This window comes from Cloeon dipterum, chromosome 4 (assembly GCF_949628265.1).
Source record: "Cloeon dipterum chromosome 4, ieCloDipt1.1, whole genome shotgun sequence".
Taxonomy (NCBI): Eukaryota; Metazoa; Arthropoda; class Insecta; order Ephemeroptera; family Baetidae; genus Cloeon; species Cloeon dipterum.
Window position 1 is genome coordinate 17,720,675 of NC_088789.1, and position 23,881 is coordinate 17,744,555.

The window sequence follows — 23,881 nt, forward strand, 5'->3', positions numbered from 1 at the left end:
TATTAGGGCAAAGAGTTTTTTCTATTTAATTCATGATACTCAATTAATGTTATTGTTAATATAATACTTGCTTCCATACTCAAATTTGAGGTTATGATTAAAAAAATTATAAATGCATGGCTGAGTGGGAAAATTTAAAGATAAACATATTTTTAAATGGAACGAGTTTTTTTTAATTTAATAAGTTTCCTCTAGTACAAATTAATGCATCTTAAAATCAATATTGAGGAGAAAAACGGTCAATGATTGCCTCCTCAACGATACAATTTTTATTTATTTTGTCAACTGCCATTATCTTTTATTTATTTTCCTCTTGAAACTATAAATTAATAATCGATTTCCAAGAGTGTACCGTTGGAAAAATTACCGAATTTTTGAAAATGTTGTAATTTTTGCGATCGAATAACTCGTCCAACGGATTCTTTTGTGAACAGAAACTACTGGGATTGGGCCTCGCGGGAACCTTGAAATGGGGACGTGGTCCCCCGGAAAATTAAACGAGAGGTGCGACATGTGTCGCAAAACGTGGGAAAATCGTACAATTTGACATTTACTGAGACTTTTCGCTAAAATCCTGATTAAAATATCGTTTAATGGATTTACAAAATAAATTATATTTTCAAAATTCCCTTACATCATAGTTTTTAAATAAAATAAATCGAGTAGGTCCCTATATTAATGATAATATTTTGACTGAAGCTTTTGCTCATATATTTGCAAGCTCATGAAAATGATTAAAATCATATTTGTAATGCGACTAACAATCTCTAAAATTAACGTTAATAATATATTTCTGTCTTAAAACTATTTTGAGTAGATTTTAGGCCAATTAATGGCTCTCTGAGTGTGGCATAAGCGGTGGCAGAACCACCACCTGCCGGCTGAATGCCCAGCTCCTCTTTCGAGCCCCACACATATAATATCTGCGTGCCGTGCACGCCGTAAGCAGCAATAATACCTGGTGCGCTTGTCTCTGGCTCTCAAAAGTTTAATGCCGAGAGCTAACAGACAGAATCCAGCGCTGGCCAGTGATTAGTTTCATTTTGTGGGTTTCCTCGCGCGTTTCCAATCTCGCCTCGAATTGCTGGGATTCCGGGACAGGGTAAATAATTTTCTGATCGGCCAGACTGAAGCTAAAATGAGGTCGATGTGCGATTCAAATGCCAATGGTTGGGATTTTAAGATGGTTTAATACCTGAAAATAGGAATAATTTAAATATATTTTTTACCTATCTTTCAGGATGATTTTATAAGTGCTTTAATTGTCCAGTAAATAAATTTGTAGTCTCCGCCGTTTTTTATGTTATTTAAAACTTTTAAAACTCCCAGCAAAGCTAGGTCTCAGCATACACAGAACGTGGAAATTAGACTGCAGGAGGGAAAACCGAAGTACGACATGAGTGTCTCGTCACTCTCTCGGCACCTCCGCCATGACTAAGCAGCTTAATTGCTGGAGCTGCGCGTTGTTTGCTTTTTGCCAAGATTACTTACCAGTCTCATATGCTCTATATTTACAGCTGGGATTTCGCGTGTATATCTATATCTATCCATCGCGAAAGAGTATAGGATATTATTATCATCAGCGGTGGCAGCAGCAACGCGAGCCAAGTGGCGGAATTCTCTCTCCAGAGATTACGGCTCATGTGTCTGGTGCAGCGGAAAAAAAGCGCCTCATATTTGCACTCATCTTCGCCATCCATTGTGTCGTTCAGCTTTTATTATTAGGTCACACGAAGCCGCAGAATAAGGTTAATTAGCCGGTTTTCGCGACACTACTGCGCGTGCATAGCGACTAGGGGATCAGCTTCATTAGGCAAATGAATGGAGCAGCTTCCTATAAGCCGACAACTTTTTCTATTAAAACCTTTAGAATTATTGCACTGCATGTATCTCTCGGAGCTTTTAAAAGTTTCACTCTCGTTAATTAGCGAGGAGCTGAGAAAATCAGGAAAGCGTTTAAGCCAACTTTGTAAAAGCGCGAGCTTGTTGAAAATACTTTCATCACAATCAAATGGGATGAAAAAGTTCAATTTTTTTATAATCTTAGACTAAATCGATCATAGATTTTTTCTGGGACCGCTGATAGTATTTTGACCATTAAATAAGCACGAAAAACAAGACTTTATATAGCATTTTGACGCATTTTCAACACCTTTCGCAAAACCTAGTAAATCGATAATTTAATCATAGGATTTTGGCGATAATGTTTGGTAGTTTTTGCAAAATAAATAGGGATGGACGTTTAGAACCCGATTTTGTATCGATAAAACACAGCCTGAATTTTCATTTTACTTGACAAAACCTTTATGTTTCTCTTGAAAAAGCAGCAGTCTAAGTATTATTTAGTATGTGAATTTTCCGTATGTATTTTCCAAGTTTAAACATTCCGCATGAGTTTGCTAGCGGCCATATTCGCGCACGATTGAGCTTTGTTTTGATCCAATTCAAAATTAATAAACGCCTCAAAGTTAGCAGCTGTGTTCTTGAAGGAATTTCCCCTCTCATGACCGATGGCGCATGAATGTTGTTAGTTAACATTATTCATTTATCGCAGACAAACATTAGTTCGAACGTAAATAGGTAGAAATCGAGTTGAACCCTGAGAGCGTTTCAACAACTTTTCAGACCCGGCGGGGCAGCTAGAGATCTGAAATGCAACACATGTGCATGCACCGCGGAGAATCGGAAAGTTGGCCTGCAGAAGTGCTGATGGATGCGAGAGCCGAAGAAGTTCTTTCAACTCGGGGGAAGGATAAATATCGAATGCCCAGAAGACACGACGAGAGAACGGAAGCTTTTGGCAGTTGGCCGGCCGCTCTAAGCTCTTTATGAATAATAAATCGCTGCCGCCCCCCGCCGTCACTGGAGGTTGGGGTAACACCCTCTCGCGGGTGCCGCTGTGAACTACGATTCAATCCGGCTTGTTGCCTTTTTTGCACGGGACGAGATATAAATTCCAATTAGCGCGCCGCGACGATTCAACTCGAGCCCACACGCAACTTTGGCCCTTCCTTGCGGTTGGAACTTTATTCACCCTCCTAAACTTTGATTACGCCAGTGGACAAAATTAAGGAGCTAATCCAGAGGCGTGCGGCCGGCCTTCTAATTGAAATAAAGATGAGTTGCTTATGGCGTGAGAACTTTGTCCACACGTGGCCCCTGTCTGAAGGCTCTTAACCGCAAATAAGAAGCGTTTCCGACGTATTTTCTGAAGCTGCTGCAATTCCCAGCCTAAGCTCTGTGTGCCGAGCATGCCGGAATTCAAATTTGCGCCCCAACGAAAGTCGATCCTGACCAATTCATTAGACAAAGTCTCACGTTTTGACGTTCCACTCAAGTTCATCGGATATTATGGAAAATATGTTTAAATGGGAAACTTCACATTTGCTTGTACGGTCAGGAAAATAAATTAAAAAATTGTGCAAGGAGATTAAATATAGAATCAAGGGAAGCACTGGTTTGTATATAGCTATTTTGAATAATCCCAAGCCTCACAAGCAAACCTGGCTACTGAAACACTCACCAGACGCCTGGCACATTTGCACACAGACTGACCGGATAATATTTTCTAAGGGACGAGCGTATGGCTTATTCACACATGCTACCGATTAACTCTGCTTTTGTCTACTTGCTCAATTCATAAAGATCGGATAAATCACCACCGACTGTTTTTTTGCAGTTTTTTAGGCACGGCTTTTTGAAAAAATCCAACTGATAAGGGTGGGGGGTTTTGCAGATACACTCAAAAGTAATATTTATTTTCAAAATGTGTCAAATAATGTTTAAAAACTTTTTGCAGTAAAGACCAGTGTTTTGTTTTTGTTTACATATTTTATTAAATTATGCGAGTAGAGCTGCCTCGGTTTTCCATGTGCCCGCACACTAAAAAATCTGCGCCAAATGTGATGAAAAATTTATAATTTCCCCGTGAGCTCGATAACTGCCGCAATTAGAATCGTCGAGCCTTTTCATGCATGCGAAAAGCCTGCAGAATGGCCCCATTTCCTGCTCAGCGCGGCCCTAAAAGAGCCATTTTCGAGATGACAATTCGCAATTCGGCAACAAAACTGCGCAATTGCGACAACGCACGGCGCATTTTTCGTGTGCGCGTCGATACTCGTGTCTCATTATTAGCATAAAATTCGAGTCGAATGGTGGGCACGCTCGAACAGCTCTCTATTATGACGACCTCATTAAGGATATCCTGCGAATGTGCCTATCTGCTGTCACGCCGAATCGCACGCCGCCGCCTGTAATTACCATTATCGGGCCTTTTTATTCAATGAGAGATCGGCTCTGTTACAATATCGGCAGTGAATGGCAGTGCGCACCAATGAGCCATAAATTCACGCTCCCGGCTCTTTCGCTGCTCGGCTCGCGTTATTATTGCACGCAAAAGCAGCTGCGAATTCCATTTATTTTCGCCCGCGCGCTGGATCCACGCGTTTTCCACCGGAATCGTAATTTCCTATGCTCGCGATTGTGTAGCCAGAAAAGTGCTTGATTGCGCCGCACGTCGAGTCACTCGTATTTCACTTTGAGCTTTTGTCTCTCTAGACACTTTTCATTGTGATTATATAGTTGGTTGGTATGTGGCTGTGAAATCGAATTATCAAACGAGATTTCAACCACCGTGTAAAAATATCAAATGATTACGTAATTTTAAACCGACATACATTTAGAGCTGTTCAAAATCGATTCAGACAATTTTTGTCCTTTTGTTTCTGAAAAACACTTCCGTGAATAGCGACTACTGGAATAGGATGTAACAGGGAATTTGAAATGGGGTAATGGTCTCCCCGTAAATAAAAAGGTGTGTCACAAAGCGTGGGATAATCCAAAAAAATATGACATCTTTACTGATATTTTCAATTGATAACCTGGTTACTGGTAATAAATATGATCGATTTGCTGCTTTTTCCAAAAATAATTAATTTACAAAACGCGTCATAATGTTATGATTTGCTAATTTGATGATTCTAGCACAGAAAAAAAGATAATGAGTTTTACACAAAACGAGCAAATCTCGCAATTCCTGTCAATTACGAATTCAGGACATTTCATTGATTTTACTGTAAAATGGAAGCGAATTTGAATTTTAAAACTACTAACTGACGGTGGAAAGAAAACACGTGCTTTTTTTAAAATTCAATTTTGGTCTTTTTCAATGCGTAGAGGTCGGCCCTTTTGATCGGACTCTCCAGCAGTAAATCCTCTATTTCAACGCGGATAATAATTTCAAAATTTCCAATTTCATCCATCACCGCGGCTGATATAAAAAATTGAGGAACGATCACGCAAAAGAGATGCAAATTCAGTCGGAATTTTCGCTCTGCCTCTCATTAATATTCCAACTGCTGGATTATTCCATTCGGATCATTGCAGTGCGGCGTTTACTGGCCAATTATAGCACGGTTATCGTTGCCATAACGCTAAATTCCGCCGCCGCCATTCAAACAGTCCACTTTTATTTACTGGTTTCACGGTTGGCTGTCCTAAGTGGATTTTACTTTGCCTCATTCCGATACACTCTCGCGGCACAATTTTTCGATTGCCTCCCCTTCCCCGAATGACGTATATACACGAGCTGGAGCACTTGTAAATTTCATGTCGCTCATCGGTCAAGGGTTGCAGTTTTTTATTCGTCGATCCACGCACAACGCTGTTGAGAGTGGCTGAAATTGATTTGCGACTCTGCAAAATGTCGAAGCGGCCATTGAGAAAATGGTCACTGGACCGGAGCATCGCTCGATTTTTTACCAGCACCGCTTTATGGGCTCAAGTGCGGGAGTTGTGGACATAGATTTTAGTTAAAAATGACTTTCATTTGAGCGGTCACGTACATTGAAAAAATATTTTCTATTTGATATTAGAGCGTTAATGTGCACTGCATAGTATTTCAAGATTAATTTCAATGGCAGAAAAACTATTGATTACATACAGTCCTCCCTCTCGAGAAGGTTTTATTTAACAGTTATTTATTTTTTAGAAACAGAAAATTCCTTCTCTTCAAGGTGAATTCCCCGTTGTGAGTGGTCAGTGAGTTATACGGTTTCGAAAATCGATGACCACTTATAACAGGGAATGCACCTTAGAGGGAAGGAAATTTATGATTTTAAATCATCATCTCGTTGAAAGCTAACAATAATTTTCTCTTGGATCAAATTTTGCGCATTCCTCGTCTGTTGGGAGAAAAATATATATAAATATCTGTGCTTTCCAGATTTTCTCCGGTGACTTAGCTAATTATCAGGATCAGGTTCGATTCAAAGAGCAGAACAGCGAATTGCACTTATCAATCCGTCCTAATTAATAAAACAGGCAGCCGCGTTCTGGCACGTCTCTGTCTAATGACGGCAATTGCATACATTTGCGGTTGCGAATCCTCGAGCGATTAGCGCAATCAGATTAGACCGCGAATTAATGGATGGCATGATGCGGCTCGAGACCGATTGATTTGCATAGCCGGCCTCGAGGGGCGGTTGCAGTCTGCAAAGTGCACTGCGTGTTTGCACTGCACAAGCGGCGTCTTCGGCAGGAACGTTTTCGCGTCTTGGCGCCGTGGAGTGTTAATCACTTTGACTTGCCGCTCAGCTCCGAGTGAGCAGTGGAATTAGATTTTGCGCTGACAGCATTCAAGAGTTGAAAGATCAAGCCGGCGCCGGCTCATTTGCAAAGTTTCAACGCGCTGGCTGGCCTCTCGCTCGACGTGCGCTGCTTTCGCTTGAATATTTAACTCGGCCGAATATTTGATTTCATATATCTGCGAAGAGTCGCTTGCGCTGCGTGTCTGCAAATTAGTTGAGAGAGACTTTCCCCAAGAGGTATGGGCCCCAAACTTGAAGAATCACGCCGAGTTTTCCCACAAAATCTATGTACATTAATATTCAGATATCATGTTTGGTGGAATGTCTTAGACGACCCTTAAACTAACTGTTAAGTTTTACCCAAATCAATTTGAGACAAAAATTTTTACAGTGTATGTATGCTCAACAAGACCATTAAATTTTCGGCATGTATTTTAGGTTTTCAAGGGTGATTTAGATGGCTTTACTGATTTTGCAGCATACATAAGTGAATTTGGAGCCAAATAATTCGTTTTATTCAACGCAAACGTCTGTGTTTTCAATTAAAGTCAATTTGCACCACAAATGCAGCATAATTCAAATTAAATTACGCAACTCCAGAGAAGCGTGATGCGAAAGTCAGTAACGCCCTCGTTGCCCGAGATAAATTTGCATCGGCACGGAACACGACCGACAAAGCAGGGCGTCAGGCTGAAATTCATGCAGGAATTTCACACGTGTTTCTAAAGTTGAGCCAGGGTGCGTGTAATTCCGCCTGCGGGAAAAGTTATCCGCGCCGCACACGCATCTCGCTGGCGAGACAAATAATACATGAATGTATATGTACTCACTGAGGGCGGTGAGATTGACGAACTGCACCACTGCACATCCCTCGCGAACTTCGAGGAAAGTGATTTCGCACTTGTAGACTGCTTCGTCCGCCAGCTGCAGCTGACGAATCTCCAGGTGCGATCGCGACATATTGGTCGTGTAGTGCAGCTCGGCCCTGGAACACATCATTTGCAAAAGCAACACGTCAGTAACAGCAGCAGAAAGAGAAGCACGAAATTAGATTTTCCGGAGAGGGAGAAATAAATAAAGCAGAGGAGGAGTGAGCTCTCCAAATCTTCCTTGGCCACGCACAATGGGAAACAGTTTCACTCTGATAATTCAAATCTGGGAATTGTAAAAATAAGATTCGAGTGAAAAACAGGGATGACTAATAGTGTCGTTGAATTCGATGGAGGTTCAAATTTGAGTTTTATTTTTTTTCCAGTCAGCCAGGTAAGGCTTCAAGGAAAACTCCAATCTTGTTTCAATCAAAGTTTTGATGAATATCTATTTAAATTGGGTTCCTGTTGCTAGGTTAAATTGATAGAACCTCACCAACCACAAGGACTTCAATAAGCTAATGTATTCAAGTTAAATTTTTATTTGGTTTAAATCGCTTATCTTTTTGTTTAACTCCCTTTCAAGCCAGTTTGTCACCGTTAAAACAAATTGAATACGTTCAGCCCGGCGGAAAGAATAAAAGATTAAAAAACAGGTCGGTAGAAAATTCTGCAATATGCCAACCAGCTCACGGAGACATTCAGGTTAGACCTCTTGGAAATAATTTAGCCGGAAAATTAGCAGGAAACGCAGAAGAGCAGAAGATATTCTTCTTTTAAAAAGCACTGTCAATTCAGGGCTGAAAAATGCCGCGTGCTTGTAATTAACGCAGCTCGGTAAAGTACCTGCTACCTGCGCAAACAACAATGCTCTGTGTTTTTAATAAAAGTAGGCCTGCGTGCGTGTGGAAGAGTACAATAAAACACGGCCGTCGCCATTTACCACTTACCCCCGCCGCTCGCGCAAAATAATTTTATTGTTTAATTAAAAATACATGTGAAAAATGTCTGCCAGCAGCGCGGCATAATGAGCTTTTTTCCCGCAGCACGGGCACGACGAATTTTGCGCCGAGGTCAGCACTTGAACAAATTACTTTTGTGCCAGTACTCTCTGTGTTTATGTGGGACCAGCAATCTGGAAGACTGCCTGCGAAATTCGAGCCGCGGCTGCACTGAAAAATTAACAGGCTCAAGTCAACCGCTCACAAAATTCAGCAAGAGCCGCTATTGTCTCGGAAATAGTTCTCAGAAATTCCGACAAAAGCATGGCAGCAATGAAAGCGAATGGTTCTTTACTCATTTATTTGATTTATCAAGCAAAAATTCGTGTTTTTCGTGGTTAATCAAAGTTTTGGGTATCAACGGTAGTGCTATGTATGATTTATTTAGTTCCAGAATAAAAATGGAATAAAAGCTAAATATTCACGAGGGTTGAATTGGGTTTGTTAACCGAATCATTTGGTGATATGACGAGCAGAAAATCGGTGGAAACGTAAAAACCAATCAGAGAATTCGCGAACGAAACAGGGCTATAAATTTCGTTTAAGACTAAAATCAACTAACTCACGCACTCAGTCTTTTTTTAAATCGAACCAATACAAATGATCAGTTTCTTCAAAGAAACAGGAGCGATTTCGGATCTTAAAAACTGCCTAAATTTGCTCTCAAAATTGAAAGCCGACAGTGATATTATATGAACAACGATAAAAAAACAATCTGGTATTCCCCGTACTTCCCACGCTCCTGAGGTTCAAATAAAGGGGCATTGGTTTGATCAAAGTCGTGCGTTTGACACAATCAATCATAAGCTTCATGCATTAAATGTTGATTTACGTTTAAAGAACGTTTTGTCAAACGGAGCAAGCCCGAAATTTGCCTTCTCGGATCACAATTGACGAGTAATTTGCACCTGCCAAACGCATCCTTTGCGATCGAGCGAAATTTGACGAGCAGCCGTCCGAGTATTCATCGCGGCCGCTAATTAACATGCGTAATTCGAGGCTGTTGCTCTCTACTCTCTAAAACGGGCAAAATGCGCCGACGAGAGTTCTGTTGTTGCAGGGAGGCCAGCTGCCACCGCTGGTAGCTGGTGTCTCTCTGCACGCCGTGTGATATGTGTTGTTTGTGCCTATGGTGTGTGCGGTGGGCGCTGTTAATTCTTGCATGTCGGGACAATGGCGTCAATCAGCGGCCGACGGATGGATGCATGCAAGCGCCTTTCCATTCACCCGACACTAATGAGCACGGTGCAGCAGCGGCCTGGCTCCGCACGTCGATCGGTCGGCTATCTCGGTGGCCATTATAATTGTTGTCGCCCCCGCTCGTTCGCTCGCTCACGGCGCGCGCTCGTTCGAATAACAATAAGCAACCAGGCCAACCTGCTGGGCCGAAATGATCTATGCCCCGTGCCAGCGAGCCAGAGCCAACAACCAACGACACATTCCGCGATAAATGGCCGCCCGAAATGGTTCCTCGTTGGCCGTAATTAAATTTATTTGTCGACCGCCGCGTGCGATTACATCAATGTTTGTGTGTGCGAGTGTGATTTCGATTTTGTGGCTTGTATCCTCGCGTCCCGACATAGCACTCACTGATTTGGCAGCTGGATTAGCGTTTTTCACTTTGCGTTGAAATTGTTGTGCACGGGATTTAATGAATTTTAATTCTCTCACCTTTTTATGATTACATATAGACTTTGACCTAAAGGGATGGATTGCTAACACTTCAGATGGTCAGGGGATGTTGAGAAAGGTCAAACGGTGTTCAGTTTTTCACACAAAAAGTTGAAAAATACGTTTTTTTAGTTGAATTACTCATAGAAATAAATAAATACCACACCGATCAGAAATTTTCAAACATGTCATGGAAACAACAACTATCACACGCATTTACAAAATTCCAAATTATCTTATTATATTTCCGAAATTTTAATCTGAAACCAAAATTAACAGAGGTGACACGATCTTGATCAAGGACTTCAAATTTGCGGTGTTAGTTCGATTGAAATCCAAGATACTGGGCTATTTGAAAATATCCCGTAAATTCGTAAAAATGAATAAAAATCGAAGTCACTGGTAGAGACTGATTTCTGGCTTAAATCTTTTTGAATTTTCTAGACCTCATTTTGCCAATATCTTATTATGACCCGTTATATTTCAAATAAATTAAACTATATATTTTTCTAACTTAAATTTTCTAAAGTGCAACTCAATTTGCAAAAATTGGTGCCAAGTCACTCTCAATTAATATAGACAACACATAAAGGAAACAAAGCAGACTGCCGCAAACGCTTTTCGGCGTGCTCGCTGAAAGTCACGCAATTTTTCGCCGCCACGCAATGTTTTCAGCGCGCCAAAAAAGAGGAGAAAAAATGCATGTTGGCACGTTCGGCGGAGATGTAGGCAAAGCTGGTGGATGCATGCGGTGGGTATTTCCGCACCCGTTCTCTCGCTCTCACTCGTTCCCGACCCGAGCGAGCGGCGCGCTGATGGATGGGCCCATTTCAGAACACAGGACCCGGCGGAGTTTCGCAACGACCCGTTCTTTGTCTTTGTCACCTTTTCTGTCGGCCGTGTCCGAGTTTTGTTCTTGCGGCGAGCGCCGAAATGGATGGTAATGCGACACGCGAGCAATCGCTCGTCAGCCCAAAATCATTTTGCACTCAATTTTTTACTCGCCGCTTAGCTGCAAATTCACTGCCGCCCAGCTTGATTCGCCTCCCTTGCGGGTGTGAATGAGAGTGCGGAAAAAGTCGAAACTTTGCAGACGTACAAAGTGATATAATTCTCTTGGCGCCTCCAAGTTGTGTAAAAGAGGGAGAAAAATCTTTGTTTTAAGGATTTGTTAAAACAGTAATTTAAAATGAATGATTTGTTTTATTTTCAGCTATTTTAACGAAACGGTTGCCTGTGGAGCGTTGGAACACACAAAATTTTATTGTATTGTACAACCGCACCGGCACGAGCTGCCTGTGTAAATGGGAGGCGGAGGCTGTATTGATCGCGACTGATAGTGCTCTCAGCAAGAGAACCAGCATAAATGTATGCAAAGCCGACGATTGTGCCCTAAATGCTATAGAAATTCTTCGACTTCAACCTTTTTGGATGGTCACAAAATCGATTTCCTGTACCTTTTATGTATAGTGCAAAAATAAGCCAATAAAACCCGAGTTGGTTGTAAAAGTAAATATTTCCAATCATAATCACTAGCAGAAATTAAATTTTAGAGTTGTCAACAGCTTTAATAATAATAACCGTTTTTGCAGCAAGAAACGAGGCAAAATATTCGTGCTCATTTGATGTCCCTATGTAGAATATAAAAAGTAGAGTTTGTCTAAATTTTATAGCTCTAGTAATTTAATATCGAGTTAGTGAAATCTTGCAAGCCCCTTTATCTCAAAGAGCAACAATTTTAATAACATCTCTGGCTGCTCCCGTGAAATTTGCCTCAATTAAAGCGCAATATCAACTGCTGTTGGCGACGTGGGAGCAAAGTATACACACGCGGCGAAGGCAAATTGGACAAATTAAAGCGGCGAGCGCGTCGGACCGAAATTTAATTAGAGCAAAAAATTTAAATTAAAGTGCGGCGTCGTCGGTCGTTGGGCGACGAGTAATAATCCCGGGCCGCAGCAGCAGCTTAGAGACACATGTGCAGCGAGCGGCAAAACGCGGCGTGGAAAAAAGAGCTGCGCCACCCACAGAAGCGAACTGCAAACTCTCCGGTCCAGCAGCAGATTCTCGGCCGTTTCCATCAATGTCGGACGCAGCAGCAGCGGCAGCAGCAACTGCCTCCGTCGGCACCTTTATCAATATCATTCTGCAAGGCTGATGCCACTGACGTTTGCCCGAGAACGGACTGTCTGTCGGGCGCGCGTTATGTCGGACCGAATTTCCTGCCCAAGGAGAAGAAGCTAAATGCATTCTGCTTCTTTTGTGGCCGTCAGATGGGATGGGAAGAGAGATAAACTTCCCGAGACGAAATCAGGAGCTCACGCGAAACAACTAGAAAATACATTGCCTTTCAATTAATCAAATAGCAGAAATGTTATTGCAAATTAAGAAGCAAAAAGCTGACAATCTCAAGCTGTATTTTTCTTCAACTTCATTATATAGTTATTTTCTAAAATTTGCTCGAATTTAACTAAATAAATCAGATTTTTTTAGATGGTGTAAAATCGAATAGGTTAATTAATCTTAAATTAGTATTGTTTCAATTATTGGAACCTAGTTTTAAAATTGTTCTAAGTTAAAATTCTTGTAGTGAAAATTTTTATTTATGCGGTGAAATTGGTCAGTCCGTGTCTGGAAATATGTGAGCAATATGGGCAGACAACTATCCAGAAGAATTTCTCACCCCCGTCGAGAGGACCAAAGGTGAGAAATGGTCGGCCATTAATCCGCACAGCTACGGCCGGGGGAGCAGAGAAGTAGACAAAGCGGCCAAAAAACGCTGTTCGTTTTTGGTTCATTTCACGAGAAGGCGCGCGCTCATTCAATCAGCAGAGGCGAGAGCGAGAAATGCATTGTTGAGTTTGACGAATTTCTGAAAATGGAGGGGTGCATTTTGGGGGAGCGAAACTTTTCGACGCGCAACACATCAAAGGGCCGCTTCGCCACAGCAGGTAGGCTGCCAAATTACTCCGTCCTTTTTGAAAAATCGGTCTTGCTCGTCATCAGCAAACTCGTTAATAATTCAATTAAAAGGATCTTGTTAGCGACTAAAACAGATAGGATGGATGAGGCCTATTAAACGAGTTCGCTCACTCGGCTCGCTCGCTCGCACAAAGTTATCGAACTTTGCTTTCTTCAAAGACCTTTGAATGTAATTAGCGTCACGATTGGCTTAACTTGTCTCGTGCCTGACAGATATTCAGCATCCTCGGGAAATTGGTGACCCAAGGCACAGCAGCAAAGCCTTTGCCTTCCCTGATAAATCTGTCATCGCCCCGGATGCTGTGATGCACCAACGCACACAACATACATAATATCTCCTCGCAAGATCAGACACAGCAGGAATTTCATACTGGGAAAGGAAATGATTTAGTAAGATCTATAAACATTTTCTATACGTGTTTGCAATATTTTATCTACTTTGATTGGATTTTAGGGAGATTTTGCTCAAAACAGTCGAATTTTTTTATTCAGAGTCTTAGCACAAAATATCTGATCGTGGATAACAATCGGTTTTTAAATATTTAACGGATTAAAGTTCGTGCTAGTATTGCCATAAGTGAAAAAAATACTTTGTTTCTTTCCCACTTAATACTTAAAAGATAAATAATCGATTTCCACGAATCGACCGTTGGAAAAATGACTGATGCTTTTTAAAAATTGTGCAATTTTTGATGACGGAAATCACATCCATCGGATTATCTGTGAGAAGTGACCCACAGGAATTTTAAAAATGGGGGCATAAGGTATATCCTGAAAAATTCAACAAGGCGTGGCACGTGTTAAAAAAAGCGAGAAAATAATAAGAGTTGACATTTCTTCTGATATTCCACGAGAATTTTGAAATGGGGGATTATGTTTCTTGGAAAATTAAAAAAGTAAGCGTGGTATGGGTTGAAATTGCGTGAAAGTCGTAAAACTTGACGTTTTTACTGACATTTCCAGCTAAAATTTATGATAAGAAATAGCGGGCAGTTCAAGGATTGTTTTTGTCTGTTGGGTTAAGTAAAAAGTGGAATGGGGCCAACCGTAAAACAACGGAGGACAAATCTGCATTCATTGCAGCGCCATTTAATTTTACTAGCAAAGCGAAACAGCTTTTGTCGGTGGTCAGTGGACTAAATGTGTTTCTGTATCAGCCCTGCATTTAATTTCCACGACTTGAGTATATAAAATGCAGGCAGCAGCTTTTGCAGCAAAGATATCTTCAAACTTTACGAGCGGCGCATAAAACCATAGCTAAAAAAAATCACAGGAAAACTTTCTGCGGGGTCCGACGAAAACATTCATCGCTTGGGAGCGGTTGGTAGTGCATAAAATAAAATAAAAGGCGCGATAACGAGGTGAGGCCGGTGGTGCTGGTAAAAACGCACGCGCATTAATTCAATCTAATCTCAGCCAGTTAGGGCTGCAAATCCAATTACGAACAGAGAGCCGGCCGCCGCATCCATCGCAACCGCACGCGTAGGAAGCCCTGTGTGTGCATTTCATCAATAAGTAATAATAGCTCAGCGGCTCCACTACCAAGAGCTCCCTCAACTGGCTGCAGAGGCAGTAATTGCCGACGCCGACTATCTGATTATTCGGGATTTGCAGCTCATGTGTATATATATACGCGCGCTCTTATCTTGTTGCTCGCCGTCAAAGAACGGTTCGCTCTCAAAGCGACGAACAAACTCCAAAGGGACCAATAATAATGTATGCCTGCACATATAGCCGACCAACCGACCTGACTATGCGTGATGAGCGACCTAATGTGATTAGCTGGTGGCTTTATTGATTGGATATTAATTACGCTGAATTTATTTTATTTTCAAACGTCAAAACACAGGGTTAATAATGACACTTCAGTTGGTTATTAGTAGCTTCTAAGAAGACTGCTTCCATTCATATGAAACTGCACATAAATTTGTGTTGAACAAGTCAATATAGGTCATACAAAATACATATTTTTACCCGTCATTTTTCGTATTGACTCCTGTTTTCCGCATTAATTAAAATACTCTAACCTTTGCTCTACACACATTTCATTCGCTAAATTCAATCTGTATACGCAGCTGGTGAAAAAGGGATGTTTAAAATTTAGCGATGCATGTTTGATTTATACGAAACCGGCCCGCAGGGAGAAATTGCGAGAGAGCGAAAACTGGTCTGCCTAGCGAGTTATCTCCGAATTTAAATCATCACACATTTCACCGAAGCGGATTAAATTTCAGCAATTAACATACTGAAAGCATCAATCAAAATATATCGTGTTTCATGTGTAAATTAAACAGAAAAGATGAGAAAAAATTATTGATGTTCCAACAATGTAGTCACTTATTTTTATCGTTAGAAAAATGACTGAATTTGTTTGAAAAGCTTACAGGTTTAAAAAAATTCTGATTAAAAATTGATTTGCAGATTTTGCAGAAAATTATTAAAAAACAATCGATTTAAAAATGCAGTTACATTTTTTGAAAAGTCCTCTTGTAAATATCGAAATATTTTATTTCACTGTAACGTTTCTTCAAGGTAAAATTTGTTTGTGGAAAATATATATAAGAGAGTTAAATAAAAAGTAAGCCTAAAAATAAAATATATCTTTATAGCTAGTGTTTGCGTAATGCCTAAGATAACGCAGATAAAAATTTATGCACGTGAAAATGAGTCTAGGGCTCAAATGCACGGCACGTAAAATATAGTGCAAGAGGCGAGAGTTTGTTTGCAAATTCAGAGCATGTTGGAGGAGCGAGAGAAGGGCATAGTTTGTTGTGAGCGGGGCAAACTTTAAATGGGCCAGGTCATTGCAAATCCCTTGTCGCTGTGGGATTATTTGCAGCACCGCAAACATGAAATTATGCTCCAACCGCCCATTTTTAACTCGGGCACAAACTGCACTGGGGACTCCAAAATCCAGCTCTCTCGCCGGCATACACAAGACTTTTTTTTAGTTAAAAGCTTCTGTGAAATATTAAAAAGCGACCGCTGAACCATGGTTACATCGACGGGAGTAATTGGAAATTGAAACTCTCTCCTGCAATGTTTGCTTGCTGCTTTTCATATTCTAGTGGGCGTGTTTGATGTCGATAAAAATACGATGCGAAATTCACAGATATGAGAAAATTGCAAACAAATGGACTCTTTTCGTTGACATCAGGTTTTTTCCAGGAATTCTGTCACACTTATATTTTTTGTGAGTTTTTCTGACAGTTCGTGGGAAAGAAGAGGGAAGGGAATCAAATGCCTCGTTTGAAGCTTTCCACTGGTCTGTAAAAATCATCTCATTGGGCGATATTCTGAATATTTTGATTGATAAAAATCACAAGTCTATCAATTTACAAAGAAAAGTAGGATTTGAGGATAATGAAATTAAATTAAATCAAAATAAAAGGACAAAAAAACGGAATTTGATTATGTTCATCTGCTTAAAATTCTGAAAATCAGAGCAGCGTAAGAATTGTTGGAATAAACCGTCGCGTCCATATTGAGACGTCATCATTGTCATGGCCACTGATATTTCTTGCCGATTTTTTGGTAAACAAAGCGTGGGTAGCAAAAGAAAATCCTACAATCACTGTAAAAATTGACGCATCCTAATCTTTGCCATCATGAGAAATGATGACATCATAACATATGGCCGCTCTATTTGTCCAGAGCGCATTTTCTAACGCGCAGGCCGATCCAAAAAATTCAAATGATACTCTGATTATCTGAATTTTTAAATTCGTATTTAAAAAAGAGTATTTTTGGATATATATGCACCAAGTTTTTGAATTTAATGCAAAAGTAGCATGTATTTGAACGTGAAATGTACAATTATATACACTGAATTGACATTTTGCCAGAGTATATTTATGTTGTCCGGTACACAGCTGTGATAAACCTAGAAAAACATTTCGAAACCCATGAACTAGATACACGAAAGTGTGATCGCAGCTGTGAGACTCCATCGTATAATATAAAAAAGGCACACACACACGTATATATACTACAAGTTTTCCACATTAAAGCGACGCTTATATCAATAATTGAATCTGAAGAGAGCTGATTGCGGCACGAGTAGCGCGCTCGTAAAGTAATTTGTCCGGCAGCAATTTTTCGCGCGAGTTACGACCCTCGGTCGTAAATCGCAAAGCTGCAGAGTGCATCTCGCGCGGCTTATCTGGACCAAATGTGCAGTCGGCAGCAGTTCTCGGCGGCAAAATGAGCTGCACTTGGCCGATGAATTAAGCGTGGAATATGTTTAAAATAACAAATAATTTACGTTATATCAGGGCGTGTGCATCTCGGGGCCATAAAAGCAGCTGGGAGCCGGTTTTATGGAAAAGCCAGCCGCAGCAGGGAAGAGGCGGAAAATTGACGATTATGAAGATTGGTTCCAGATTTATGTCACTCTCGCTCGACTTGGGGCGCTGCTGGCCATAAAACCTGATTTATTTGCATAAGAAAGAAAAACACGCGCTTTCATCTTGTAGTGGGCGTGATAATTTAGTGCATTTTTGTCATTTCTTTATTCTTGGAGGGTCTATAGGGCCTATTTCTCTGAGGTTAAATTGTAATTTCTATTTTTCTTCGCGTGCCTTAGTAAAAAAATCTGTAAATATTCAATTTATTTTACAGCTGCAAATGTTGTTGATATTACCAATAAATCGAATTAGTTCGCGTTTTGAAACTAATAAATCACTTTTCTTAATCGAAAAAACTCCCATCAAATCCCTCAATTACGATAGTAGCGCCCCTTTTCCGCGGTAACGGCGCCATTCGCTCCAAATTGCCGCGTTTAATATCATTCCGACAGCCCCGAATGCGAACAATTAGCGATATTCAAATTTGAAAATCAACCCAGCTGCGGCCAGCTCGCAATACTATTTCACGAGGGTGGAGCCTCATTTGCCTCGTCCGCGCTTTTTTCCTCAAATTATACATAGTAGGTCACTGAGCGGAGGAAAATAATAGCGTCTTTTTATCAGCGCAGCGAGCGAGCTCTTCTCTCGTCTCTCTTTTGCTCGGGCACTTCTTTTCACCGGCGACGAGATAAAAACTTTTTCGAGTGCGAATGAGCGGAGAGCAAGAGAGGCAGCAGCAGATCTTTTATTTCTACTTTAATTTTCACGACTTGTGTTTTAACAGTTCATTCTCGCGTGCACTCGCGTTTACAAAGGAATTAAAAAAGCGGCAAGGAGAGAGCGAGAGAGAGCGGGTGAAGCAGCCGGATAAGATTGGCCAAATTGCTTTTCTCTTCGTCGGCGCGCACTCAATTTACCCGGCGTGAAGTTATCGCTCAGATAGGCGCGCCAAATTTGAAAAGTTCCTCGCCCGGCAGGTCATAAAGCCAGACCATGGTCATTTTCTCCGAGTGCCGCAATGGATCCGAAAAGTGCGGATGAAATCTCTAAAAAATAATGAAACCACACAGTAGCCTAGAGTGAGTGACGAAAAAGAAATTCAATTACATCTGTCGGGCTTGGGATTTTTTTTTAAATAGAGGATATATTTTTCAGAGTAAATTAATCGGCTTTATATAATTTCCGAGTTCCAAGCCGATTAGGATGTTTTTTATTTGTATTAGCTAAGATTTGGTGAAAACTGTGTTAATTTTTCTCTGGAGATCAATAAATTTAATAAAAAAAAACAGAGTGACAGCTATAGGTTCTGGTTTCCAAAAGTTGTCGCATTTGCATAAATTACATACTGCTCGATTCGCCCTCACGGTCTATGATTCACTAAAGTATTTTCACTACAATACTAAACATTTGCTATAAAATCTTATTTTTACTAATGTTGGGAAAAAAATATATATAATAAAAATTTGAGCTCAAACGCAGAAATCCATTTTCTCAAGCCGCTCCTTGGTAAAAAATGATATTTAACCGAATTCTTTTCGGATCGATAGACGGCTTCCTTCACCTTTTGCCCCTCGATTCTACTCGGGGCGTCTGGCCAGACAGGAGGAGAGTGCGAGCGCGATATGAAGGAGCCGAGATTATGATTTTTATGTGCGCGTTTTCGCCTCAAAGCACCATAAATCGTTGCGCGTTAAGACGCCCTTAAAAGTAAAATGTTATGATGAAAAAGAAATTACATGTGGAATTCGCTTCTGCAGCGGGCGGCGCGGCTGACGGCGAGTCTGCAGTAAAATTTAATGAGACAGAATCGTGCGCGCTTTTCGCTTCTCACCCCGCACGTTTTAATAAAAATCCGACCCCGCGCGCGCATTGTTGGAGCAAATGCGTGGTGATCCACACCGAAACCCCTTTCGCCTTAAATTAGAGCTCTTCATCTGATGGATGACTCGACGAATTTATGACCACTCATTTTTAATACTTATCAACTAACTGCTTTCTCTGTCTGACTTTTGTTATGGATTCTCGCACTTTTTACATCTACTCTCCCGGCGCATGCGATAATGTATTATTTAGCGTGTCTCACTTCCATCTAAAACATCTAAATGAAGTTGAAAGCTCGTCCCAGATTTTTTTTTAATATTTTGGTTTTAAATTGTACATGTAGAATTGGGTATTATGCAATTTTAAGGCTTTTACTATTTGATTCTGATAAATCGATCGTCGCAGAGCCACAATGAAATGCCAAGCCACGATTTTAGAGCTAGCTGCAAGTTTAGTGATACATTTATTTTTTTTCAGTGGGTGGTTCGGCCCAGCTTCTTGGAAACCTTTCAAAGGGCACACAAAGAGGCGAAATATAAATTCAGCCGCTGCTGTGGTTATCGGAAAACGGCTTTCGGACCCTCGCAGTTCCATTTCGTATCGGCCAGCACGCCCGAAAATAAGTAAAATTCTATTACGCCGCTTGGTGAATGCGGCCAAGAAGAGGCGTGTTTTTATCCCTTTTCCTCTGCTGCTGCTACTGCTGTTGAGGCTGATACAAAACTACTCTTTCCCTTTCTCTCGGCGGCGGCACAATGGCGCGGCTAGACAAAAAAGGAATACTAAGTGTCCGACTGAGAGAGAGATTCGCCGTGCATATTATGGACTCAGCAGGCTTCTTTATGCGCCTGCCGCCATTCAAAGAATTGCCAAGAAGTCATATCTGCCGCCTCACAATGCGTGTTTGTGCTCGCGGACGTGCGACACACAACAACCACTCGCGCCAGCCAACATTTTTATCCAGTTGGATTTTTGCTTGCGGCACGAGTAGAAATATAAATCTTTTAATTAGGCAGGAAGCGGATTTTGAATAAATGTAGGCAGAGGTTTCATCAGTGGCAGAACTTTCGAAGAAGGATTGAGTCTCTGGGACATTCCAATTATATTCGGCAAGACGATGATTATCATCCAGCAAGTGCCAATTCATTTGCATGAAAATTCGCTCCGGCACCTGGGACCGGCGGCTGAAAGGGCAGTTTCATACTCAGTGTTCTGGCCGGAATCGACTAGTGTTTGATTAATTTAAACAGGTGAAAAATTTTTAAGCGCGCAGTAATTTGTAAAGAGTTCCGGCTTTCACGTGCTGCATTTCAATGATACTAAAATGGAATTGACTTTTATACTTTACCAGCAGATAAACACCATTCGGTTTGACACACAGTGCACAGCACATGCACTATATAGCAAAATAAATTTCTTTCACAGCTGGATAAAATAGTGATGCTGCTGGATAGATAATTCGCCTCCAGGCCCGATCACTGTGGATAATGGAACAGCACGTTTGTTGTTTGCTCTGCAGATCACAGCACAAACAGGCAAATCACCGACGTGCTTGTTCCACTATCGAAAAGTATGTAGGAGGCCTGAAATTTCCGATGGATAATCCTGCACTCCAAATAATTCGATTCAATAGTAATGCAATAAACTCACCTTAAATTTTTCAATGGGATTAATGCATTCTCTTTTGCGAATATGAATGAAAATATTCATTTTCTGAGTAGAAAATATGAAAAAATATAAATGGAAACGTAAAAAAACTGTTACTTAAGCAGTTTTTCGCCTGATCAACCTAAAAAAAGCCACAAGAACGCCCTGCGACCAATCAGAGAAGGGAGCAGCTCTATATATTTATGGCCTAAGTACAAGACAGCAGCGCTGCTACTCTTGATATCTGATAGTTCACCGGCGTTCTTGTCACACTTTTTGCTAGGTTTAGACACAAAACCGCTTAACTTACGGTTTTAACGTTTCCGCTAATTTTCAGCACGTCGTGTCGAATTACCAATAGTATGATTCAGCTGAAAACCTTATAAGAATCCTCAGGAATTGATCTGTACTGTACTCTCATAAATTAAATTCCTGTGCCACTCATCTACTCTCAACTACTTAGATTTCATCCAGATAGACTGTAAAAAATCTGTTGTTCTACCAGTTCTCAAATTCATGACGCACATCAAGCAAAAAATAGTGACTCCAGGCAGTAGCTCTCACGAGTCAGCTCCATAGTCAAAAGCAGTTTTTTGTGCAGATTCAAACATATGCAAACACGCATTTTCAGTTTCAGGTGCATGTGAGTCGTGTGCTTTGAGTGTAAGAAGTGTCAACAGTTGCGTGGCAGAGAGAATGCGTAACTAGCCAGACGCAATTCTGGAGCTGTGAGCTGCTGCAGAGCAAATAGCACGAGGAACAAGACGCAGGACGTATCTAGCTTTTTGGCAATTTGGCTCGCATAGCATACACACACACACACGGGCACATCAATTTCCGCGGCTTGTTTGCAAAACACCGAGGCACGTTTCCATTTTCGCGTGGCTGCTCTCCGACGTCTCAGCGCCACGCACACCGCACTCTCTAAATAATCTGGGAGACGAGAAATGGGACTGCGCTCGAGGCGGAATGCGTATAATTCATGCTGAGCCGGTGCGTTTGTCGTTATTATTATTATTTTGTGCGTTGCACCCGCGTCGAGAAGCGAGAAAAAGCCAAAATGATAATTCAGCGAGGCGGCGGCAGAGCTACGGTCATAAACGGCAGATGCAGATAATTAAATTGCCACGGTGGAATGTTATTAATTGGATTCACGCCGGGATTGCATTAAGTTAATTAATTAATCAGATGCGTGCTCGTGGCACTTGAATTTCGGCGTTGCGGTGCGCGCCTCGCAGCCGCGAGAACAACCGTTTGCGGCAGCAAGATGATATTCACTGCCTTGAATGGCTCCTGAATTCCCTTGTAATAAGATCAATCACATTCTTAAGGGCTTCTGAGAACAGCAAAAAGTCTGCAGAAAAGACCTCGAAAAAAGGTCTTTACCATTACCATGAAAGGAAAGGGAAAGTTTACTACGCGTACTTTATTGTTACAATGTTACAAATACATGCAGCTTTTTGCTGTTAACGATGAACTAAAGAAAATCTGCATTTTTATTTGCAACGAAGTTTAGTACACAAGTTCCTTTTCCTGGTCTGGATTTACATATTTTTTTTTTTTAAATACAAAAATCAGATTCCTAACAGTAATTTCACTTTACACTGCTGATTATCCCTCACAGCCAATCAGAGGACAAGTCCCTGTTCTTTCTTCTTTTTTTGGTTCTTGTGGCACATTTTACTAGGTTCAAACAGAAATGCCCGAAAAATTAACGGTTTTTACGTTTAAACCGATTTTCAGCCCGTCTTGTTGAATTTTCGTCCAAGTTGGTCAGTGGTATAACCCAATTCGACCTTCAGGAATCAATTGGCTTTGTCAAAAAATGAAATTTCAGTAACACTATATTATCAATTTAAAATATTTAGTTTCTCAAGAAGAGGATGGCAAAAGGCTAAGAAATGTGTTCATTTTTCGGCTCGCATGCCAGCACCCTTGACTGCCCGCCAAATACGGTTTTAACAAGAAAATAATTCATCTCGGATGTTTTGCAATTCCGCTGCCAATATTTCCCAAGCGGCTCCCTGCGGATTTCTATTTTTTTCTTCGTATTTTTGGCAAATTTCTCATCCTCAATAATTTTTCCCACACATACACGCCAACAGAGGGATATGTAGAAACGCTTCCGTCTATAAACATAAATATAAAGCCGAGAGTTAGGCACATCTTGTAAGGAAGTTCTGCCGGCGGTCGGGCTGGGGAGAAAAACGCCATCCCGCAGCAGAAAATGCTAAATTTATGGCGCATATCACAGCCACTCGTATATTTCTTCGGCAGTTCACACGCACGCCATGTATGTACACTCGCAGCGACGACCAGTTTTATGTTATTTATATCCGCTCGCATCGCGCACCAGGCTTTAAATTTTTCGCCGCGCGTTGATCAGTCATAGCAGCACACCCTTCTCTCTTTTGGCACAAAAAAGACGCTGCTTCTTTTTTTCTGGCACAGCAAAATTTAATTAAGACCGATGAAAAATGGTCCCATCGCTCTTTGACGTCCCGACGGAAGGAAAAGTTTAAAACTTTCGTCGCTTGGAATTATGTCCGCGGAGACAAATTGACTATAGTAATTCGGATACAATGAGATGAGATGTCCTTCAAGACGTGGTAGATAGAGCTAGGCAACCGGCTTTGCCAGTGCGACGTGCGCGTTGCATACTTGCTAAATGATGAGTGAAATAATTATTTATTGAACAACTCTTGGAATTGCGTTAAATTTTATTATTATTTGTTAAATTTTAAATTATAATTTTATTTTAATTCAGTGTTCAAAATTCTTACAAGGGAAGCCAGCCATCTGACCAAAACAATTTATGTTTTTGTACTTTAAACGCTGTAAACCAGGTATTGTTTTGAGCCATAAGTTTCCATCCCTCGAAAGTAGCTCAAGTGAAGCGCTGTCGAAAAACGAACTACTTGCTCGATGCAGAGAACCACGTACTTTCTGATAGGCTA

The 23,881-nt window shown here is 41.0% G+C and overlaps 1 protein-coding gene across 1 annotated transcript in view; it reads right to left on the reverse strand.

Moving 5' to 3' along the window:
* The window catches only part of nrm (neuromusculin), a 190,094-nt gene that overhangs the window by 68,525 nt on the left and 97,688 nt on the right, over positions 1 to 23,881 (reverse strand). Inside the window, exon 3 of the mRNA XM_065491022.1 lies at positions 7,418 to 7,572. Within this exon, the coding sequence (XP_065347094.1) occupies positions 7,418 to 7,572 (155 nt within the window). The remainder of the gene's footprint in view (positions 1 to 7,417; positions 7,573 to 23,881) is intronic.